The sequence below is a fragment of the Daucus carota genome, chromosome 4 (genome assembly GCF_001625215.2).
Source record: "Daucus carota subsp. sativus chromosome 4, DH1 v3.0, whole genome shotgun sequence".
Taxonomy (NCBI): Eukaryota; Viridiplantae; Streptophyta; class Magnoliopsida; order Apiales; family Apiaceae; genus Daucus; species Daucus carota.
In genome coordinates this window covers 33,477,494-33,499,421 of record NC_030384.2, presented here as the reverse complement: position 1 = coordinate 33,499,421, position 21,928 = coordinate 33,477,494, and the positions used below count along the sequence as shown (strand labels likewise).

Genomic DNA, 21,928 nt, shown 5'->3' with positions numbered 1-21,928 from the left:
ACTTCGTTCAGTCTCGATTGGATTTATTTCAATCTCGATTAGGGTTCAATCTCAATTTACAGGTATATCGATCTCTCCCTCAGTTTCCCTTTATATGTTTGTATATGTATATATATATGTTTAGGTATTTGTTTGTTTATCTATATGATTTTGAGTTTGATTTTGATTTAGTTCTTTGAATTCGACTTTTAGTCAATTTTTGTAAGTGTAATAACAAAGCATGAGTTGAATTTAGTTCTTTGAATTTGATTTTTAGTTGGTTTTGTTATGCTCCAAAAATTTGACCAGTTTTGGTCAACTTTTTTAACCGACCAAGAGACATTCGGTTTTAATACAACAAAACACATCCTCTCTGGTCATAAACACGACCAGCTCAATTAAACCGACCACACGCGGTCGGTTTTATTATGCACTTGCGTCCACGTGGCACAATGGCAAATCTAGGGCCCAGACCTGAGTTTCTGCAAGTGACAAAATCGACCAATCTGTCAAAATCGACCAGGTTAAAACTGACCACCGTAGTTGGTCGATACTAGGTCTAAAACGTACCGTTTTTAGACTACACCGAACAATATACAGTAAGTTTTGTCATGTTTTTTTGTAGTGATAATTTTAGCCAACCTACTGTGGATGACTATATATATTTGTCGAACCTCTTCAGGTTTTTAAGAAATATGTAGGAAGATAACACATCATTTATTAGCATATCGAACTGATATATTCTATTTTAACAATCTAATATATTAATAACATACTATTTTTAAATTATAGCCAACCAATATAGCCAATACCATTGAAGCACAATGTCTTACAGGTTCAGCAAATTTCTACAGATTTCTTGCAAACTCACAGAGGTTCGACAAATATAGCCATCCATATGAGCTTGACTATAATTATAGATAAGGGGAGAGTATGGTTGGAATGTGATATTTTTAAGAGATTATCTATATTTTTTATTTCTGATATGTCAACTTACTTTTAACTAAGGATTGTTGATGATTGGAGTTGCTCTAAACGATCTAATATAAGTACCAATTTTAACGTACTATATACACCACAACCTAAAAATGTGCAAAGATATAATTGAAAGGCGGGGACGTTCAGTTGACGAACAAAAGTTACAAAATCATCTGTAGAAGAAAGAACAATTTAAAATACACAGAAGATGAGAAGATGCAGAATAATGGCTCTGGCAACCTCTATTTAAGTTTAAAGCTTGAATTTCGGTAAAGAACCGAAATCCAACGAAAAAAAAAATGTATCGATGATTGTTTGACAATCACCTTGTTTTTGTCACTTCATAAAGTTCAATTTTGTTGGTGATTTTCTTTATATCTCGACCCAATATACACAAACATTCAGATTTTCCTCTGATGGAACCAATATTGGTAAGAAATGCACTGTTTTCTTGTAGTGTTACAGTCTCCTATAGTGCCAAACTGAACTCAAATAACAAATGAATAAATCATGGAATATAGAGAACAATAGAATGGGTTCAAATTCATTAACAGTAAGGTAAAGAGTTCATTAACTCGCGTTTAATATATAGTAATGGATTCTAGTACTGCAAAGATAAGTAATCACGTTTCTTGTTTGTCTTCAGCTCAATAGTGTTGGGACATGTCGAAAGGGAATGATTCTTCTTGTATCTGAGTAGTAGAAGTACTGTTTGAAGCAGCTGAAGCTGAAGTGACTCCTTCTTCCCTTGGATTAGGTTGATCAAAAACCCACTGATCCTGCAAACTCAATCAAAACCAAACCAATTAAAGTACAATAAATAATTGAATCATATATGGGTCAGCACCTAAAAAAGTTACCTAAATATATGTTACAGATATGGATCATTTGAGCTTATATAACACTGTTACATTAATTATCATATAAGATTGTGTACCAAATACTTATTCCCATTTTCAGCAGATGGAAAGAAACCCAAGTAGATATAGCGCTTCACATCCCTAAATGACCGGTATTGCTTCTCTCCAGAACCCTTGTGATAATAGAACTGCGCCCATACAAATGTTGTCATTATGCATACTCTAGGAGAGAAGTGGTCTATTATTCATGACTTTTTCAGGACATTAACTTACAAAATCAAGCCTCCCATTGGCGCGGCAGCGTGTCTCACGTACCCAGCCCTTGAGCCTTTGAGCCAAGGGAAGCCACATCACATCCCCATTAGAGAGTTTCTGTATCTCCTGTGCGTGTATAGATTGACTATTAGATTTACCGCTCAAACTGAATCAGTTCAACGTTATGCTCTTCATATAATATTTAAGACTCTCCAAGTAAAGTAGTTATTAACAGTTTGTAAATTTAGTTACTTTTTTCGTTATGCTCTTCATATAATATTTAAGACTCTCCAAGTAAAGTAGTTATTAACAGTTTGTAAATTTAGTTACTTTTTTCCGCGGTATAAACTTAACTTTACTAGACCTAACCTTCAAATTGAATTACCTCATCATCATCATCCACTAGAGAAACATAATCTGTTGGCAGCAGGAAGTTAAATGGTTCAGAAAGTTCCACTATCTCGGTTCTCAGTCTAGGACGCTTTTCCTGCTGCTTGCCTTCATCTTGTATTTGCACATTATTGTCTGGAACTGGTGAAGAACAAATTTGTACTTGCAAATTAGTGTTTGGAGCAGACAAAGCAGATGCTGTTCCCTCTTCCCGCGGATTAGGTTGATCCAAAGCCCACCGCTCCTGCACATTCATCAAAAAGAACATCTAAATAATTTTATTGAACCACAAATATATGTCCACCACTGAAATTTGTGTGTAGAGAAGCTCACCAAATAGCTATTCTTGTTTTCTGCCGATGGAAAGAAGCCCAAGTAGATAAAGCGCTTTACATCTCTAAATGATCGGTATGGTTTTTCTCCAGATTTTTCGTGATAATAGAACTGCAAATTTCCACGCCCACACTTTATACTCAAAGGTATATACAAATTTGATGCATCATGTCTATCTAATGCATATACATTCATTCATTTAACGTTTCTTTAAACATCGAGCTAGGTTGTTCTATATCAAGTTTAAACACACATATGCACACACAAACGCACGTAGATGATGGAGATGTATTTACGATATCAAGCCTCCCACTAGAGCGACGACGTATTTCCCGTATCCAGCCCTTAAGTCTTTGAGGCAGTGGAAGCCTCGTCTTATCTTCAACTGATAACATCTGTATATCCTGCACGTATATAGTGATAGTATTATCTTTAAGTCATATCTTCACAATAAATATGTACAAGATGCCCTAGAAGCTACGAAGCATGAGTGCGGGTGCGGGTAGACAGTGCGTGATATGGGGATGCCAGAATTCGGCAAATTTAAAAAATAGGGGATTCGGGTTCGAGGGATTCGGCAACTATCAATATATTAAAAATATATATTATACATGTATTTCAAAAGTTATATTTATATTTAAACCAAATAATCAAATAAATAAGTGCAATATCCTTAACAATTTACAATGTAATTATTTAATAACATAATTATTACATTATAAGGTAGTTAAGTGATAAAGTATTCAACTAATCACATAATTTAATTATCAACAAGAATCTCTAACAATTTCTAGAATCGAGTGGGCAGTTGGTGAGTGGAGAATTTCTGCTTTCCAGAGGAGAAGTAAAGAGAATATGTAAAATTTACCTCATCATCAACAAGAGGTACAAAATCTTTTGGAAGCACGAAGTTAAATCGTTCCGATAGTTCCACTCTCTCGCTTTTCTGTTGTCGCTGCCTTTGGCTGGATTCCAAATCTACTTCCGATACAGCCTCCGGCTGCAACAATACAAAAGATCAGAATCGCTCTAGAAATTGATAAAACATCAATTTCTAGAATTTACCTCTTCAGAGTCGCTGTCAAATTGATAAAACACGGGCACGTCGAAGAGCGTTTCAGGCTTATACGACGTATCGTAAAGCACCGGAACTTCTACAAGCGTTCCTGGCACACACGACCTGTCGCTCCTCGAGGGAGTATTTTCACTAGAAGAGGAAGAATACATTCTCTCAAATTTTTTAATTATTGATCAGGCCTGCACTGAATTTTAGGATCTAGCTAGCGCTATCGGTTCAGATGATTCATTTTTACACATATTGACACGCACACACAGAACAAAGTGATGATAGGCTTGGGCGTGCGAGTAAACCGGGTAATCAGAGGTGCTGTAAAGAACTGAACAATTGAATAACACGTATTTTAGTTTAAGAGCATTACGTTCCTTCGCATTTAACATCCTGTTTACGTTCAAATTCTACTCTAGTACTAGCTATCTTGCCCGTGCTTCGCACACGGGGCATACTTATCCTTTTAATATTTAAATAATCGATTGTAATGCGTTTTTAATTTTGCCGCTCTATACTTTCATGAACTATACTTTCAGAACTTAACGCACTCATGTATAAATTGTTAGTACAAAATGAATATTAGATGCTAAATTGTTAGTACAAAATGAATATTAGATGCTACGGACAAAGTCCGAGCATTAGTCTTCAATTTTGAGTCACAAATCAAAGCTATATAAAATCAAATAATATCCTGTTTTTCAATTAATAAATTTGTTTTGTTTCTTCAAGGATTTGAAGTTAATAAAATATTAGAGTGGCATATTGAAAAATTAAAATAATACAAATAATTAAAACTATGATAATCGTGAAATAAATTATTTGTAAAAATATTAGGCAAAATATTTTATTTAGCCAAAAAATAAATAAATGGAACTGCAATAGTGATATGCTCAAAAAATATTAGCAAACAGGGAGAGGGAGGAGTAAATTACATCAGGGTTCCAAATAGTACTGGATGTGAGTTAAGATTTGTCAATACTATTGTGTTTAGGGTGAATACAATCGATTAAAGGATGAAGATGCAAACTTTCATAACATTGTTGGTAAAAGTAACAATAGAAAGAACAAAGTAGTATTTGTATTTGATGGCAAAATTTAAGTGTCCCAGAGGAACAGAAAACTTTTAGTACTTGCTGTAGAGTACTCAATCAGCCAACAATTTTTCTAAATTTTCTGTCTATGCAGTCCTTACAAAATGTGGGTGTGCAAGAAGTGCTTGAGAACATTTTTTTTACGTCCTTTTTACTAAAGCCAAAATTGCACAAACTCTGCGACTAAGACGTTTGTCACTTATCTTGAGCCGGAATCTTCTTTCCCTTACCGGAGGTGGGAATATCTACTTCTGATTTTTGCAAACAGATCCACAGCTAGCACAACTGAGGCGGAAGGAAATGGAGAGCATTATTCAGATACATATGTTATTGCATTCCATTAATATTTAAAGTGGTGTGGCAGTGCGAGCACATGTGTGCATTTAATAATTATATAGCCACATCCAAACAACATCGTCTAGTACTAACCTCGCATAACACCATCAGCCACTGCTCTGAAATCCAGTCAGACAATTCAACTTTGATATATTTATAGCTGCTCAACCAGGATGTCCAAGAATTACCATCCAAACATACAAACTGCAGCACACAATAATAAATTCATATAAAATTATGCAGCTGAGCATAGAACTATACTGGTAATAATCATGTGATACAGGAAAAAATTATTTCAACTAATAATCTATACTGGATATTAAAGAATTTGTAAATTGGATATCTAGCTACGTGAGGTATTAGCAGCTTTTGTAAATCAAGTAATTCAATGACTATGGCTATTAACTTTCAAATAAAAGATTAATTCAAATTTCCTTTCAATTCACAGACAGATGTTTTCAAAATGAATACTGCAAGTAACTCAACTTAATTAAAAGTTGACACCCCAAAACTAATGACAGCCATACAACTTGCAGGTTGACGTGTCTGATTTGAACTGTGTTTCCTGCACTCTCCTGTAGAAAAATTATGATGTGTGAGAAAATAAAGGCATGTCAGGCAACATTCACTACAGACTCTGAAGAATACCATGTGTTTGAGATGGTTGCTTAAATCCATCAATCTGATCAAAGGGTATGCTTGGTGTACCATGTGTAATTGCAGAACCTAACATTACAGTCATATGTTCAGAATGTTAAAGCGAGGAAATGTACCGAGCTAACAATATTTGTACCTGATCCTTGTGTGGACTGTGGAGTGGGAGAGTTGTTGGCAAATCTTATCAGCACGAGTTTGAGTTTCAAAACGCGAAACTGGCACTGTCTTGCTACATGCTGAAAGTATAAAAAAATGTATTAATTTTTAGGGGACCAGATGTGCAGGCATCTTATTTTGACGCAAATGGTTACTAAGCAAATTCACCTTACTCCTCCTTGTATTCTTTGATGATTCTTTGTTTTAATAAATTTTGCTTTTATATAATGGTTGAGGAAATAAGGAGCTGGCGGAATTCTGGAAGACCCAAATGAATGACTAATAAGCTCTGCCACATTCGTACCAAAACAAAATTAATCATCCCACCTAACCACTCTTAACCCTTATTAATATTCATATATCATCCAAAGGAGTACAAAATCACACAGACACGTACCATCCACTCCAAGCTTTTGTCCAGATTGTAGGTTTATAGAATCCATTACATTTATTAATCTGCTATTAAAGTGAGAAATAAGTTATATATAATTTTATAACAAAACACCAAGACATTTCAACAATAACGACATTACTTCAGACTCCCTGTAACGTTAAGTGGCTCATTGTATGTCCTGTAGCTAATCCCCGGAACATACTTCAGCCGAACTGGAAATCCTCTAAACACATTACATAAAACAAACACTATAAATTAATGTTTAGTTCATAGTAGATAGCAAAGAATCTGCCTTAAAAATAATAGAAAAATTTGTGACCACATGAAGAGCTAAACACCCAGTATATCACCACGGTCCACGGTCACTGAATTGACCATATATGAAATGCATACATGCCTAAAATGATATAGATGCACCTTCAGTATGCTAATCTTCTGTGTAATACCAACCGAACAATGCTACTTACCATTTATCTATAGCTTTCTTAGTTCCCGACCAAATGTTAGTTTTGGAAGCCCAAATCACACTGAACTCAGAAATGATCCTCTACGACAAAAAACTCATTAAAAGTCCAAGCTTTGTTTCTCTTTATCATCGACTCTGTATTTCCCACCTAAATAATCAAAGTCTGAAAATACAAAAGCCCTAATTGCAGTAAAGATAACAACTTTACAATCAACTAAACATAAAGATACAAACTTTAACAAAACAAATTCAAGAAATGGTAAAAATAAACCTGAAAAATAGCCAGGCCTACAAATTGATTAAGCTTGAGAGAAACCTGGTGCCATAGCTTGCGTTGATACAGATCTGCTAGCGTGTTGGACCAATCAGAAAGCTCTGGGTGTGAATTTCTTAAAGAATCTAGGTATTGCAGAGCTGCCATGGCTAATTACACTGCTAATTGTGTAAACAGAGTGTTTTAAAATTTGATACAATGTTGGATTAAAATACGAAGTTGCTAAGTGACAGTTGAGTTACTAACTTGTCTGATCCATATGAAAAGCAATCGATCAAGATGAAGATGAAACTGATCCCTAATGTGTACCGCTTATGACCTGTTTGACAATAAAACACTAATAAGAATCACATTATAGTAACATATTCCAAACTTCTCTTTTCCCAGTTTCGCAACTTCTCTTTTTTCTCAGTTTCATTGTTCTGTAAAAAAAATATAGTAACAAACATATCTATACCTGATGAAAACAACTCCAGTAATCGTCCCGAAGCAAGGCAGGATGAAAGAACATAGATCATGCATTTTTCGTCCATAAAAAGTACTTGAGAAAGAGCAGGGAAGATAGCAAAGTCGTTGCAGAGTCTGAAATCATGGCACAATCGCAGCATTATACGGTGCCTGTAATCATGGATATGTAACTGCACCCATTTTTGAAATCATGGTTATGTAACTGCTGTCATTTTAGAATTTTCAGTCGGGTAATACCTAATACCCATTTGCACAGGGTTATATCAAATCTAATGGAAAAGCAGTTTAGAATGACATGGATCAGACCCGAACGATGATGGAGCTCCATGTTTTGGGTGAAAAGACTATAATGTACAGGAAGGAAACTGCTAGTAGAAAAGGCTGAGGGACAATTACGGTAATTTGGTAAAAGTGAATGCTAGTAAGCTTTAAGAATATATTGATATATCTGACGATTCTAGAAGTTTCTATACTTGTATATTTGACAGGACTTTTTCTTTGCAGAGAAGTTTATTTGACAGGAGTGCCCCTTAGCCAATGAAAGTTAAGTAAGATATGCACAACCTCTTTGAATAGATAAATAAATACTCCAAATATTACAAATTACAAAATTGCAAGTATATATAACAATATTATATCCCCTTTTCATAAAATATGTTTTAATCATACGAAATTGCTAGCTTTCTATTTCGACAGTTCTATCACACACAGAATACCCCAAACTTACTCTGCCACCTTTTATATCTTATATCTTACTTTACAGAACTAGCACTATTAGAAAAATAAAATTATTGCCCCAATACTCATTTTTTTATATTTTATTTCAATATAAAATATACTGTTATCTATACTATACCATAATAAGCCAACATGGGTATAATTTGTAGTTCAAGGTTTTAGTTATATTTTTTGGTTTGGTACTCTCCTTGGTACTACAAGTCTACAAATGTGGAGTCTATTAGTATTATATTGTTAAACAGTTTCAAATCCTAAAAACACTCATAACAATCCATTATCATATAATATTTCATTAAAAAAATTATAATGATGTTATAAAAAAAATTATAATGATGTTATGAATAAAAATATAAATATACAATTTTGAACATCTTCTTTTAACAAGAACCTTCATATAACTCTTTTTAACTTTAACGTATTCTATCTCAATATAAACACAAACTATTATATAACCCTTTCCAACTCTAATCTTAAAAGTTATTGTTGTCAAAAAACCAAAATTACAAAATTATGTTGAAATTTGATTGATTTACTAAATCTTTCAAAGGTGTTACACGATCGGCTATGTTTGGAAAAGATTTGAATTTTCTGATTTTTTTATTTTTAAATCTACGTTACTAAATTCGGATTAAATGTACTAAAATCCTGTGTGTGTGTATTAGGGTTTATCCATTTTCAAGTAATCGGGTGAAAATATAGTCAGTTGAATAATATAATTCAATTAAAATTCAATCCGTTAATACTAAAATATTAGTAAAATGATGTTAAAATTTAAATTATAAATATTAAATTACGAACTATATACCCGCCCGTGCTTCGCACGGGTTAAAGGCTAGTAAGTTTAATTAGTTATCTTAAAATTTTGTTCGTTGCTTCTTCTGTTTCTACACTACTATAAATTAGGTTTTTTTGTTTTCAGGGTTTAATTTATCACGAACAATCTTCTATACCAGCTATTTTGATCTAAATTGTCTTAATTTCTTATTGCTCAACTTCTTCTCTTTCTATTTTCTTATCATCAGACGCAATCAGCTCACATGTTTCACTAACACATGAGTGAAAATTTAATTTTGATATTAATAATTAATTTAATATTAATTAAATAACTTATAAGTATAGATTTCATGTTCATGAATAAGGATTTTGTTAAGACAAGCTGTATTGTTTTTTTAAAGTGTAGCTATGTGTCTCACTTTATGCGACGTGTTTGTATTGAAAATGAATTTTACGGTGTATTGGGAGACCCGGACAACTCGCATCAACAACACTTTCGACAGGTCTATATCTGGTATCCGGCAGGTAGATAGCTGGATTGCGTTTAGAACGGTAGTGAAAATCGCATGTGCTCACCTCTCACAAAATATATTTGTTCATAACATGAATCCAACCGAGTCCTCTGAACATTGTACTATTCATGAAATTACTATGAGGGTCAATTGTGAAGCTACTGATTTCGGAGGAGATGCAGGTTTGATTGCACAAGAAACCATCATCTTCATTTTTAATTTTCAGAATATTTGTATTCAGTTAGTTAAGCAATCTGGAAACAAAGCGGCTAATTATTTAGCTCGTTTATTTGTTTTTTAGCCTGTTTATTTGTTTTTCAACCTGGTTGCATGATCAATTGGGGGTTTGTCCCAATTGAGTCTCTTTCGTATTAATGAAATCTGCTCTAAATTTTGGCAAAAAAAAAAGTGTAGCTAACTATCTGTTTTTACACAGCTCACAAACTAATGACATACATATTACACGCATCTTTGATTTATTTTGCAGAAAATTATTATTATCCCAACAACTAAATAAAATACATATTATGATTTAAATTTAAAGATAGTGTCATTTCAAATAATTTAGCAGTATCATAGTCCTAGATTGTCTATAATTATAATTTGAAAATATTAAAAAACAGCCACTATTTAACACACCCCTACACACTCATATATGTGTATGTTAGAATATGATCCTGATAAACCCTTCTCCTAACAATTGGTCACTTGACATTATATGAGAGCTTGGGCTGCGGGAGACATATATATAGGCAGATACAGAGACTATCATTTAAGTTGCATAATAGTCCAGGGCGACGATTGTTTTGAGCAATGTTCTTCTACTACACTGCTGAGTATTATCCGCCACATCTCTCAAACATATATCATCAGTTACAGATCGAAGACTATCATTAAAATTACATAAGAGTGCAATCAACATCAACATCAACATATTCTAAAATTGTCTTAGTACTAACCTGCATTCCTCCTGCGGCAAATTACTACTTCAGCCCTCTTTTTTTAAACTCCCTTTTACGCTGCATGTACATATTGGCCATTTTACTTTCTCCTAGATCATCCGTCTGTAAACGGGTCGACCCTATATGCATTTCATGTGTATTTTTGGATCATTTCTGGATGATCCATGCTATTCGGACTCCACCGGTTTTATGAAGCCACGATTGTTTAAACCGATGTCTCTAACTACCTACTTTTGCTCCCCATAATATTATCTTCTCTGTAAGTTTGAATTTCAAATCCCTTCATTCTTGGAGGCCTGCATTTTACGTGGTTTTGATCTTATACTCGGTTGCATAGCATTCCGGAGGCTCACGCTATCGAATACAGGTCTCTTCTGGCTTCTTCGTCGGCATGTCCGGTAAGTTTTTTGTCATTGCCGCTTCTGAAACATGTCTTATTCCTCCACGTGCTGATAGATGTGTTCTGCAGGCAGCGAACGTACTCCGACCGGTCCTCTGTCTCCCCCTTCCGGTAGTAATGGTATGGCTCCTATGTGCGATCTAAGTATACCGTGGTTATTATAAGCATTTTTGACTGATGTCTTCCTTCCCGTAGGGCGTAAGCGTGTTCCTCTGGGGCCTTTTTCTCCTAATTCCAAACAAACTGGTATTCTCTGACATTCTCCTTCGCATCGAATATAATTGTATGTTAACCTTCTAATTATGTTATGTGTTTGTATTGTGTTGTCAGAGAAGCGTCGGCTTCACTGTCCAATCAACTCCGACATGCAAAACAGAGGTACAATTTCAGAGAACTCTGATCCAAACATTCAAATGTCAGGTTTTACGATCAACCTTTATTTGCTCTGCCTGATACTATGTGTCTCATTTTACCATCGAGAATTTGAAATTTGCAAGGTCACTGTATTCCTTTAAAGTGTGGTGTATGGTGTCTGATGCAATAAAAGAGTTTTTATTCTTATTGTAAAATATCCTCTGCAATCCAATCTCCTAGATAATAAACCACACCACTTATCATCATTTTTGCCAATGCTGGGTTTGTTTTTAGAGCTTCCTCATATGCCGTCCAGTTGTGCTAAGGTGCATATCTAAATATCTCAAATAAGGTCCATCCCTAAAAAGGATTATAGTTAGGTCTTTTCATAAATCGTAAAACCCGCAGAGTAACAAAAATATTGAGAACCTTCCCAAATTATAATTTTCATCTTTTATTAATAATAAATAATAAATTCTATTTTTCCATCCTTTCTAAATTTTAATTTAGATATTTTGCACATAGTTCAAGGTGGACAGAAAATATATTATCATTCATTTTTTTATAGTTGGTTCTGAATAAATTTTATTTTTCCATCCTTTAAAGTCTGCTGTATGGAGTCTGATGCATGCATTTCAGAAGCTCATTCTCTTTTGATTGCATTTGGTAGGAACTGGAAGTTCTCTTACAAATGAGCCCTCCCTTCTGTCTCCGTCACAGAGGAAACTACTTGGTCTCCAGGCTACAGGTTTGTTTGTGTTGCCTCTGTTATTGTGATAAGCGAGGAAAAAAACCATGGCATACACAACACATTCATATCATGGCAGGAAATTAAAAAAAAACTTCAATACACATCAAATTATGGATATGGATCAGTATTAGTTGTTTTATCCTTGATTATAAAGAATTCTTGAGCGGTAGGATCCTTTTCAAATTTTTTCCTACTACTACTAAATCAATCCACTCCACTCTTTTAGCCACGATAGCCTTCACTGATCACGCTCCGTAGCAGTTTTTGTGGGAAAGATAATGCAGGAAGAGTGGACAGTTGTGTTATATATACCATATCCCACACAGAGCATAAATCTATCTCCCCACTACCTCTTCCTTTGTTTACCACTTTGAGCGTAAAAAATCTCTGCAACATGTTTAATCAACTGTCTGATCTCGATTGTTCGAAAACAACATGGAGAGTTAAGGCTAGAGTGACGAGAATGTGGCCTTCGGTGTCAAACACAACTACCGGAAACGATGGACTAAGAGGCTACAATCTCATCTTGCTTGATGATAATGTGAGTATGTTTGTATTGCAGCATGAAACACTTGCTCCCTTTCTTTTGGTTTTTTCTGATAATATTTTGTTACAATCCGCAGGACTGCCATGTACATGCATTCGTGTACGCGGATAAGTGGAGGTCAGTGGCTGATAAAATTGATGAGGGATGCGTTTATGTGATATCAAATTTCTACACAAAGAAACCAACCGGAAATCTTAAACCTGTGTCTTCTCCTGTTTTGATTAACTTTTCAAATTCAACATCAGTGGAGAAGGTAGAGGAGGATGACTTTATGATTCCGAGACACAAATTTGAATTTGTGGATTTTAGCGACATGCTTACCATTGCAAGTGCCAACAAAAACGTGGAATATCCGGAGTTCACGACAGGTTTGTACCTTATCAAAACAACCTCCATTTTTTTCTTTTGCTTCCTGTGACCTATATTCTGCATGCAGAAACCAGTGTCCAAGACCATGGTTGAACTTATGTATTTATCTGTCAATTTGTGTGTCAGATGTGATTGGTGTGTTGGAAGATTATCAAGGTTTGTCAAAGCTAGGCACCGTATATGGACAGAAGGACATTTCGAGGTTTAGAATCACCGATGGCAGGTCCTAAGCTAACATTATATTCAGTGTCATGAGCTTTTTATTGACGTTGATAGAATATTTCCATTAATTGTTTCATACGTAAATCTACGTACAATATGCAGGCATTCGGCAAAAGTCACAGCTTGGGAACAAATTGCTCTGGCAACTGATGCTCGATACAAATCCATTACTACACGACCAATCATAATAATTATGGCAAGTGTTAAGATGAAGACCTTTAAAGGTAGTCTTCCGAAGCTTTTGCAGAATCATTCTCTTGCAAAGTTTCATGTTTGTTGAATATTCCCGTATTTATGTTGATTTGTTTTTCAGATGAATATATCCAGATGAACACATGTCCATCGACCAAGATTTATCTCAACCTGGACAATGAAGTCGTCCATGCAATGAGGCAAAGGTGAAATATAAGATGCTACCCATATGGCATATTGAGTTTTCACCAATTATTGCATTTTTGTAGACAAACCCGCATAAACTCATAGTTCGATTGCAACAGGCTTGATGAAGAAGGCTATGTGCCTTCTGAAAAAAGTTTTTCAGACCCTTCTTCATTGGGTATGGTTTCTGCACCAGCCATTGAAACCATTACTTTGAAAGAATTGAGTGAAAAGAATAAGTCGGAGTTTATCAAGGTGCGTATCATTTCTTTGCCTCTGCTTGCATTCAAATAGACCTTTAGCTTTGTTCATTGCAGAATACATGCCGCATTTACGTTATCCCAGACGAGCTTCACATATGTTTGTGCTGATAGCTTGAGTTTATCTCTTGTGAATTTTGGTGTGTAGAGAATGTTTCTATGCAAAGCAATTGTTAAGAACATTGAGGAAAATGAAAAGTGGTGGATTGACTGTTGTCACAAAAGCAACTGCAGTGAAGAGCTTTCTAAAGTTGATGGAAAATTTAGGTGCCTCAAGTGTCACAGAAACTACCCAATTCCACAGAAGAGGTATATAAACTAAATGCCATCCATTGCTCATTTCTTATCATTTGCACATACAATCTTATAAATAATACCGTTTGAATAGGTTTCGAATTATTGTGTTGGCTGAGGATGAAACAGAGGCATTTAACTTTGTTCTCTTTGATCGAGCTGTGAAGAGGATTGTTGGCAAAACAGCAACAAAGCTGATCGCTGAGAGGATTGATGTATTGACTACCTTAATTGAATGTTACATTTTACTGCATCTTCATTTAAGGCGAATTTTTAACATGTTTTGTGTTCATAGGATGAAAGCAATCTTAAAGATTATCCGAGTGAACTGAAAGCTATTCATGGAAAGGAGTTCACTTTCAAGATTGAGCTCAATGAAGACAATATCCTTATCAAGAGCACCGTGTACAATGCTACAGATGCATTTGGTCGTGAATTCACAGCTTCGTCAAAGTCAGAAGCAAGTACCTCAGACTTGGAGATCACTGGCTACAAAGATGTAGGTCTATATGGCACTTGCTCACACGTTAATATTATTATATCATTGTACAAATACTATATGCTTTCTTTTACAGAAGAAGGACGAAGATGTTGCAGACAATGGGAATACACCAGGTTCAGCCAAATCGTGCAGCAAGAAGATAAAAATGGTTAAATTATTTTGTGCAGTATGATATTTTCTTGCTTGCGTTCATTCACAAAAGTATATCCTGATCATATAATTTTAATCCTGCAGGAAACTTGAGGAAGAAAATCGCACGCACCAGCTATGCATTGATTGAATCTGTGAGGAAGGATCTCTTTGTGATGCTTTTTTTTATCAGCTTTTTTTTAATAAACTCCAGATTGTTTTTCTGAAATTCCTATTGTAGTTTGATGATCACAACATTCTGTTTGAATATTTGCTTATGCATATTTGTTTCGTTTGAACATTATTTCTAGCTAAAACAATATTCTACGTTGCTATATAATTCATGTATCGTATTTAAAGTTATTGTTGACCTCAAAGTGATGTGGCTTATATGTATGTCTGTTCGATAATAAAATATATACATGACAAAAATATTCGCTTACTCCTCTCGAAATAATATATCTTTTTATCACCGCTAACAATAGCTAATAATATATAATTTTGGATCAAAGAAAAAGGAAAAATTCCGTGTGCGGAGCACGGGCAAACAGCTAGTATGACATAAAAGCCAAAAAAATACAATGAAGAGAGCTCTTAAGAATTAAAGTTGCGGATTAGAAAAAGTCGGGCTTGTACAGTTGAAAAGACGAGCTTTGTACAGAAAAAAAAGATGAAAGATCTGCTCAGTTGATTTAGCAACACTACAATTTGTCTATCCGGAGAATGAAAGAAAATGTGATGAACGAAAAATGTAGCTTACGTTTGCATACACTAGAGAGATAAATAAGGGCTGAAATACATAACTGAAATCCATATTTTTCGTTATACATGAAACTGCTCCTAGAAAACTAGTAACCTCCCTATTCAAATTTAGTTTACGGCATGTACGTATAATGGGAATTTGAAATTAAAAAAAATTAACACAATGTCAGCCGTTAGATTAAGTGAAATGAAGGGTTAAGATGATGGTCTCCAATACTCGAGGATAATTGTGGTCTCCAAGAAATTTTACTCTACACAGAGACACATATATAAGATCATGCTATACGGATAACACATTTTAGTGTGAGAACACTTGAGAATATCATTGTTCTGCTGCAAAACGATACAATATTAAAAAAGTAAAATAACTGCAAAACAATTATTCTGCACTTTTTGAAAAGTGTAGACCATTATTCTCATTGTTTTCACGATCAAAACGTGTTCACTTGAATCACTCCCTAGCTATATATGTGTGTGTAAATCCATAAAGCCATACTCTTTACCTAAACACCGAATCCTAATGTTAGGTTGGGGAGAATGGAACGAAATGAGCAAAATTACTTGAAACTAATAGAGATAGAACACAAGTTTTGAAAAAGAATTAAGCGAGTGTAAAATTGTTAGATTTGATGAGAAGAATTTAGGGGTAGGACAGAATATAGCATTTCTTGATCTCTAGTACATGGTGTAGGGAAAGGAACGGAGGAAGGAATGAAATTTCTAAACATTTCATTCCATTCTTTCCGGGATCATTCACCCCAACCAAACACCACGTAATTACTACAATATTTATATCAGCAGCAAACAAAATATATTAAACCATCTAGTTAAAAAAAAATTGTCTGGCTACAACATCAAAGTTACTAATTAAAAGAAACACAAATCTTAAACCATGCATAAACATGCAACAGAAACAAGGAAACAACTGCTTCCAAAGGATTGGCCAGGTTTAATCATTCCAGTCACTGCCTGGAAGAGCTTGATACCCCTGCACTGTGGTCTCCCACCAGAGAACGAGTAGACGAAGGGCCTGCCTGAGAATCAGTATTTCGAGCAGGTGGATACCTAGGTCCATAGATCTTCACCAGCTTTGGTTCTGGTTGATCTAACGCCCACCTTTCCTGAAAAACAATATGTTCATTTTTATTAATGTCAGCAGATAAATTACTTAACATATATATACTGCATAACTGTCTAGCTCCTTAACTAGTAACAATAATGTCCACTCATAGTTCTCACCAGTGGCTCATCAGCATTCTCCTCTTTAGGGGGATATCCCAGGTAGATGTACCTTTTGACATCTTGAAAAGTCCGGAACTTCTTATCACCATGATAATAAAACTGTGTATAGCCACCAACCCACACACATATATGTTATTATATAAGGTGATAATGATTTATTAATGATTAAGATTTAAAATCGGTAATCAAGAAAGTTTTACATGATCACGATGGGCGTTATTAATCCGAACGCGTACTTCTCTGGTCCAGCCCTCAAGCCTCTCAGCAAGGGGAAGCCAATCCTTATGACCAAGAGATACAAGCTTTGATACCTGTACAAGTACTCCAATAAATTGTACATTATTCCAATAAATTGTTTAAATACATTTTGACAACATTAAACATTTAAATGAATATTCTCTCTCACTGAGTCACTGTACATATGATGCTTAATTATTTTTTTAATTAGAAACAGTATTCAAAATTATATGCAAATCATCTAATTAATTTATCTAAATTGGGACCAAGGGAGTATTAATAATAAGCTGACCACAAATCAGATATATACATATTTTTCACCATTCTCTCTAATGAATGCAACAGACTATAGAAATTACTGATACTCAGTGTAATTACCTCATCTGTCATGTCTGGAACATAACCTTCAGGAAGCTCAAAATTGAACTGATACAATTGCTCTAACCTAGTGTTTAGGTGACGGGATGGTCTTCCTTCCTGCGACATATTTCAACAAATATATATGCGTCATATAAGTAAATACTAAGAGACAATCATTTAATTTTAATGTAAAAGAAATAATAATTTCCAACTCTATCGATCTAATCATTATATAATAAATTGGAGTACATCTATGTATGTAAGTTATCAAATTGCTTATAGCATATACAGAGAGAACACCACCATTAAGCAATAGTGTAGGATAACAAATGAAACCAAATAATATTTTTTGTTAGTTTAGTATTATTGATTTAAAGAAAGTTAATTGAACACTAGCTAGGAGTGTTGGTGAAATGCATGACAACACACACATCTATTGTTTTTTTTTAATAATAATTTAACATTTAAATCGGTGAGATTTCTTCATACTTTCTTTTTTGGTTATTCTTTTATCAGGAAATTAAAATTTGATAGAAATTTTTGTTTTTTAATTACAAGTTTAATTGACTCATTTAATAGAAAAAAGTCACAAACTTATCAAAAAAATTTATAATTTCAAATAATAATATTACACACACAAACTAATTGTTATTATAATAAGTAGCATTATTTTATTATTAGTAATATTAATACGTAGTACATGCACACAAAATATTATATAAATAAATTAATTTTTATGTAAAGTAATCAATTGTATTTTTACAGTCAAAAGAAATATTGTTTGATTTCACAAAAATTATTATATATACAATTAAAAAATCAAAGTCCTAGTTTAGATTATTCTTTAATTATTCCAATATCTAGTTATCTAACAATTTGATGACATTTTGAATTAATTTAACTAATTAAAATATTTAGATATAACATTTTGATAGTACCTCTAAAGAAACTCAATCAAAAGTAATTGGATCTAAAAATTAGATGACAACCATAAAGAAATCCGAACAATAAAAAACAATTGGATCTAACAGTTAGATCTCTTTGAATCTATCAATTTGATTGCAACTATAAAGTAATTCAATAAAAAACAATTAAAATCTTTGAATATAACAATTTGATAGTACCTCTAAAGAAACTCAATTAAAAATAATTGGATATAAAAATTAGATGACAAACATAAAGAAATTCGATCAATTAAAAATTATCGGATCTAACAACTAGATCTCTTTGAATCTAACAATTTGATGGCAACTATAAAGAAATTCCATCAAAAACAACTGGATCTGAAAATTAGATGACAACCATAAAAAAATTCAATTAAAAAAATAATGGAACCTAAAAATTAGATGTCAAAATCAAAAACTAAAAAACCAACAAGAAATATAAAACTGAGTAACATCGTGATCATATTTTGTTTACCTCCATCAATTCTGAGTATGGATTTTTTCTCTTCATTCTCCTGAGACTAGGTTGAGGAATCTATAAATCATAATTTTAAAAAAAATTAAAAACAACATGATATATGAAGCTAATATAAAAATCATAAATTTACTTTATGAGCAGCTTAAGCAAACCTCATAAATTAACCAAATGAGAAAATGAAAATGAAATGATAATATATATATTTATATATAATATAATTAATCATTACCTCCGGTGGAAGTAAAGCATTCAAATTAGGGCCGTTAACATTAGTAGCAACATTAGTGTGTTGAATTGTGTTGTTACAGGCCATGAATAAGATTCAATAACAGTACTAAACTAGGTCGAGGGGAGGAGATGAGTTTTGGCGAGATTGTATATAGTTGATAAATCAATTGTAAGGGTTGAGTTTTGGGGATATATAAACTATTACTTCATGGCGGAGAAAGAAATGTGAGTGTGTATACCGACAAAGGCCTCATAAATTTTGTACGTTACAGAGAGAAACTGTTGAGAGAAACGCCAAAACTAAGATAACAGATATAAACTAAGGACGTTATTAAGAGAAACATATAAACTAAGGACGTTATTAAGAGAAACAGTTGAGAGAAAAGTTGGTCCATGAGTCAAAAGTAAATAGTAGATCGATCGAGCGCCATTCATTTCTATACACTTTCTCTCTCTATTTTTAAAGGGTTGAGTTTTGGGGATATATAAACTATTACTTCATGGCGGAGAAAGAAATGTGAGTGTGTATACCGACAAAGGCCTCATAAATTTTGTACGTTACAGAGAGAAACTGTTGAGAGAAACGCCAAAACTAAGATAACAGATATAAACTAAGGACGTTATTAAGAGAAACATATAAACTAAGGACGTTATTAAGAGAAACAGTTGAGAGAAAAGTTGGTCCATGAGTCAAAAGTAAGTAGTAGATCGATCGAGCGCCATTCATTTCTATACACTTTCTCTCTCTATTTTTAAATAATATAAAATACAGCTCCCTCTATCTCATTTTAACTGAGGTTGAGATGTAAAAAAATAATATCTACGCTCAATAAAAAAATTCAATCCTTATATCAAATAAAAGTTTAGATTCTAAATTTTTATTTGATATAAATTTTATAAAAAATAGTTATGTTTAGATGTAATTTTTTTAACACTTTAAAATACTTGTAAATAAGTCAAAAACAAAATCAGACGGAGGAGTATTAAACGCACTACTTTCCTCCACTTAATTCAATGAGGGGAGTATTCCTGTTAACCCAGATGGGACTATAGAAAAATACAAGGCAAGGCTAGTTGTGTTGGGTAACAGACAACAGTATGGCATAGACTACTCAGAAACTTTTGCTCCAGTAGCAAAGTTAACCACTGTTAGAACTCTATTAGCAGTTGCTGCTATGGAAAAATGGCACACTTGTCAAATGGATGTGAGGAATGCCTTTTTGCATGGGGATTTGGTAGACACTGGGGCCGTTTGGGTGAGCATAAAATAAGTGCTTATTGCTTAAAATAAATAAGTGGAGTAGAAGTTAGAAGCAAAATAAGACTTATAAGTGATTAAAGTGTTTGAAAAATAAGTAGAATTCCTGAAACAAAAGCTAGTATTACTAACTTTTTTTAAGTGCTTCTTGACTTCTTACACAAACGGTACGAAATAAGTGCTTCTAACTTATAAGTCGAGAAGTCCGACTTAAAAGGGGGCCCAAACACCCACACTATATCCATGAAACTGCCTTCAGGATACATTCACATGGGTTGTAGAGTAAGTCAAACCTCTAGCTACACTATTCCTAGCAACAAAAGTGGTAGCTGTACACTTGTTTGCAAGCTTCACAAGTCACTTTATGGTCTTAGACAATCTCCTAGACTGTGGTTTTCCAAGCTCTCCAACTTTCTATTATCTATTGGATATGTGCAATCCAAAGCAGATTATAGCTTGTTCTTTCTCCATCAAGATGATTGTTTGACTTTTATACTGGTCTATATATGTTGATGACCTTCTTTTGTGTGGAAATTCTATGCATGCAATCAACAATCTCAAGTCGAAATTATCTCAGACCTTCCACATGAAAGACTTGGGAGATCTAAGATACTTCCTTGGCATAGAGATTGACAGAAACAATGATGGTATTTTTCTTTGTCAAAAGAAATACACCTCTGACATATTATCTGAATTTGGCATGAATAACTGCAAACCCCTTCAGTTGCCTTAGGATACTCATCTGAAACTCACCCCAGAAAAGGGGGATCATTTACCCGATTCTACTGTTTACTAAAGACTTATAGGTAAACTGATTTACTTAACAATCACAAGACCTGATATTTGTTTTTCAGTGCAACTGTTGTCTCAATTCATGCAAAAGCCTACAACTGTTCATCTCCAATCGGCCAAAAGAGTTCTCAGATATTTAAGTGGCACTATCTCTCAAGGGATACTTCTGGCATCAGAATCTGCAGCCAAGCTCACAGCATTTTGTGACAGTGATTGGGCAAGTTGTGCCATCACAAGGAGGTCTACATCGGGATACTGCATTTTTCTTGGAGACTCTCCTATTTCATGGAAAGCTAAAAAATAGAATGTTGTGGCAAGATCATCTGCAGAAGCAGAGTACAGATCCATGGCATTAACAACTTGTGAAGTTACTTGGTTAACCGCTCTCCTCAAAGATCTTGGACTCAAAAACATTCCACCAACCACTCTCAAGTGTGATAACAGAGCAGCTATAGCTATTGCAGCAAATCCAATTCAACATGAAAAGACCAAACATGTGGATATTGACTGTCATTTTATTCGAGATCACTTGAAAGCTGTCACCATTACAACTGAGTACACTCCTTCCACTGAGCAGGTAGCAGACCTGTTAACCAAAATTCTCCCTGTCAAGTCTCATCTACAACATGTCAGCAAGCTGGGATCCTTCAAAAATTCAGCATCTCCAGCTTGAGGGGGCGTATTGAAGGGATACTTGTTAAAACAGTGCTCTCATATCAGCTTTATCTA

The 21,928-nt window shown here is 34.1% G+C and overlaps 3 protein-coding genes across 13 annotated transcripts; 2 read left to right on the top strand and 1 right to left on the bottom strand.

Moving 5' to 3' along the window:
- Nucleotides 1-1,502: 1,502 nt before the first annotated feature.
- LOC108216459 (uncharacterized) lies at nt 1,503-8,148 on the bottom strand. Of its 11 annotated transcripts, none has more exons than XM_064091100.1 (17): nt 7,696-7,987; nt 7,485-7,557; nt 6,966-7,396; nt 6,638-6,721; nt 6,502-6,560; nt 6,273-6,393; nt 6,085-6,184; nt 5,940-6,017; nt 5,385-5,866; nt 3,861-5,240; nt 3,664-3,795; nt 3,092-3,199; nt 2,796-2,906; nt 2,458-2,706; nt 2,091-2,198; nt 1,895-2,005; nt 1,503-1,736 (listed from the first exon to the last, which is right to left on the bottom strand). In XM_064091100.1, exons 10-17 carry the CDS (start codon nt 4,020-4,022, stop codon nt 1,605-1,607), a joined length of 1,113 nt encoding a protein of 370 aa, XP_063947170.1. In that variant the 5' UTR covers nt 4,023-5,240; nt 5,385-5,866; nt 5,940-6,017; nt 6,085-6,184; nt 6,273-6,393; nt 6,502-6,560; nt 6,638-6,721; nt 6,966-7,396; nt 7,485-7,557; nt 7,696-7,987; the 3' UTR covers nt 1,503-1,604. The 11 variants fall into 11 exon arrangements, 10 of the variants coding, with proteins under 10 accessions (XP_063947170.1, XP_063947169.1, XP_063947167.1 ...); XM_064091099.1 differs by having other exon boundaries at nt 6,502-6,721; nt 6,966-7,127; nt 7,281-7,396; nt 7,696-7,986; XM_064091097.1 differs by having other exon boundaries at nt 6,502-6,721; nt 6,966-7,127; nt 7,236-7,396; nt 7,696-7,982.
- A 2,735-nt stretch (nt 8,149-10,883) lies between these two features.
- On the top strand, nt 10,884-12,223 carry LOC135152296 (uncharacterized). The gene is made up of 5 exons (XM_064092176.1): nt 10,884-11,090; nt 11,162-11,212; nt 11,288-11,338; nt 11,423-11,512; nt 12,117-12,223. Exons 1-5 carry the CDS (start codon nt 11,084-11,086, stop codon nt 12,221-12,223), a joined length of 306 nt encoding a protein of 101 aa, XP_063948246.1. The 5' UTR covers nt 10,884-11,083.
- A 211-nt stretch (nt 12,224-12,434) lies between these two features.
- LOC108217271 (uncharacterized) lies at nt 12,435-15,396 on the top strand. The gene is made up of 11 exons (XM_017390109.2): nt 12,435-12,738; nt 12,821-13,112; nt 13,240-13,336; nt 13,438-13,559; nt 13,649-13,733; nt 13,833-13,968; nt 14,122-14,282; nt 14,362-14,482; nt 14,563-14,766; nt 14,843-14,917; nt 15,004-15,396. The coding sequence occupies exons 1-11, from the start codon at nt 12,592-12,594 to the stop codon at nt 15,010-15,012; spliced, it is 1,449 nt and encodes a 482-aa protein (XP_017245598.2). The 5' UTR covers nt 12,435-12,591; the 3' UTR covers nt 15,013-15,396.
- The last annotated feature ends 6,532 nt before the right edge of the window (nt 15,397-21,928 follow it).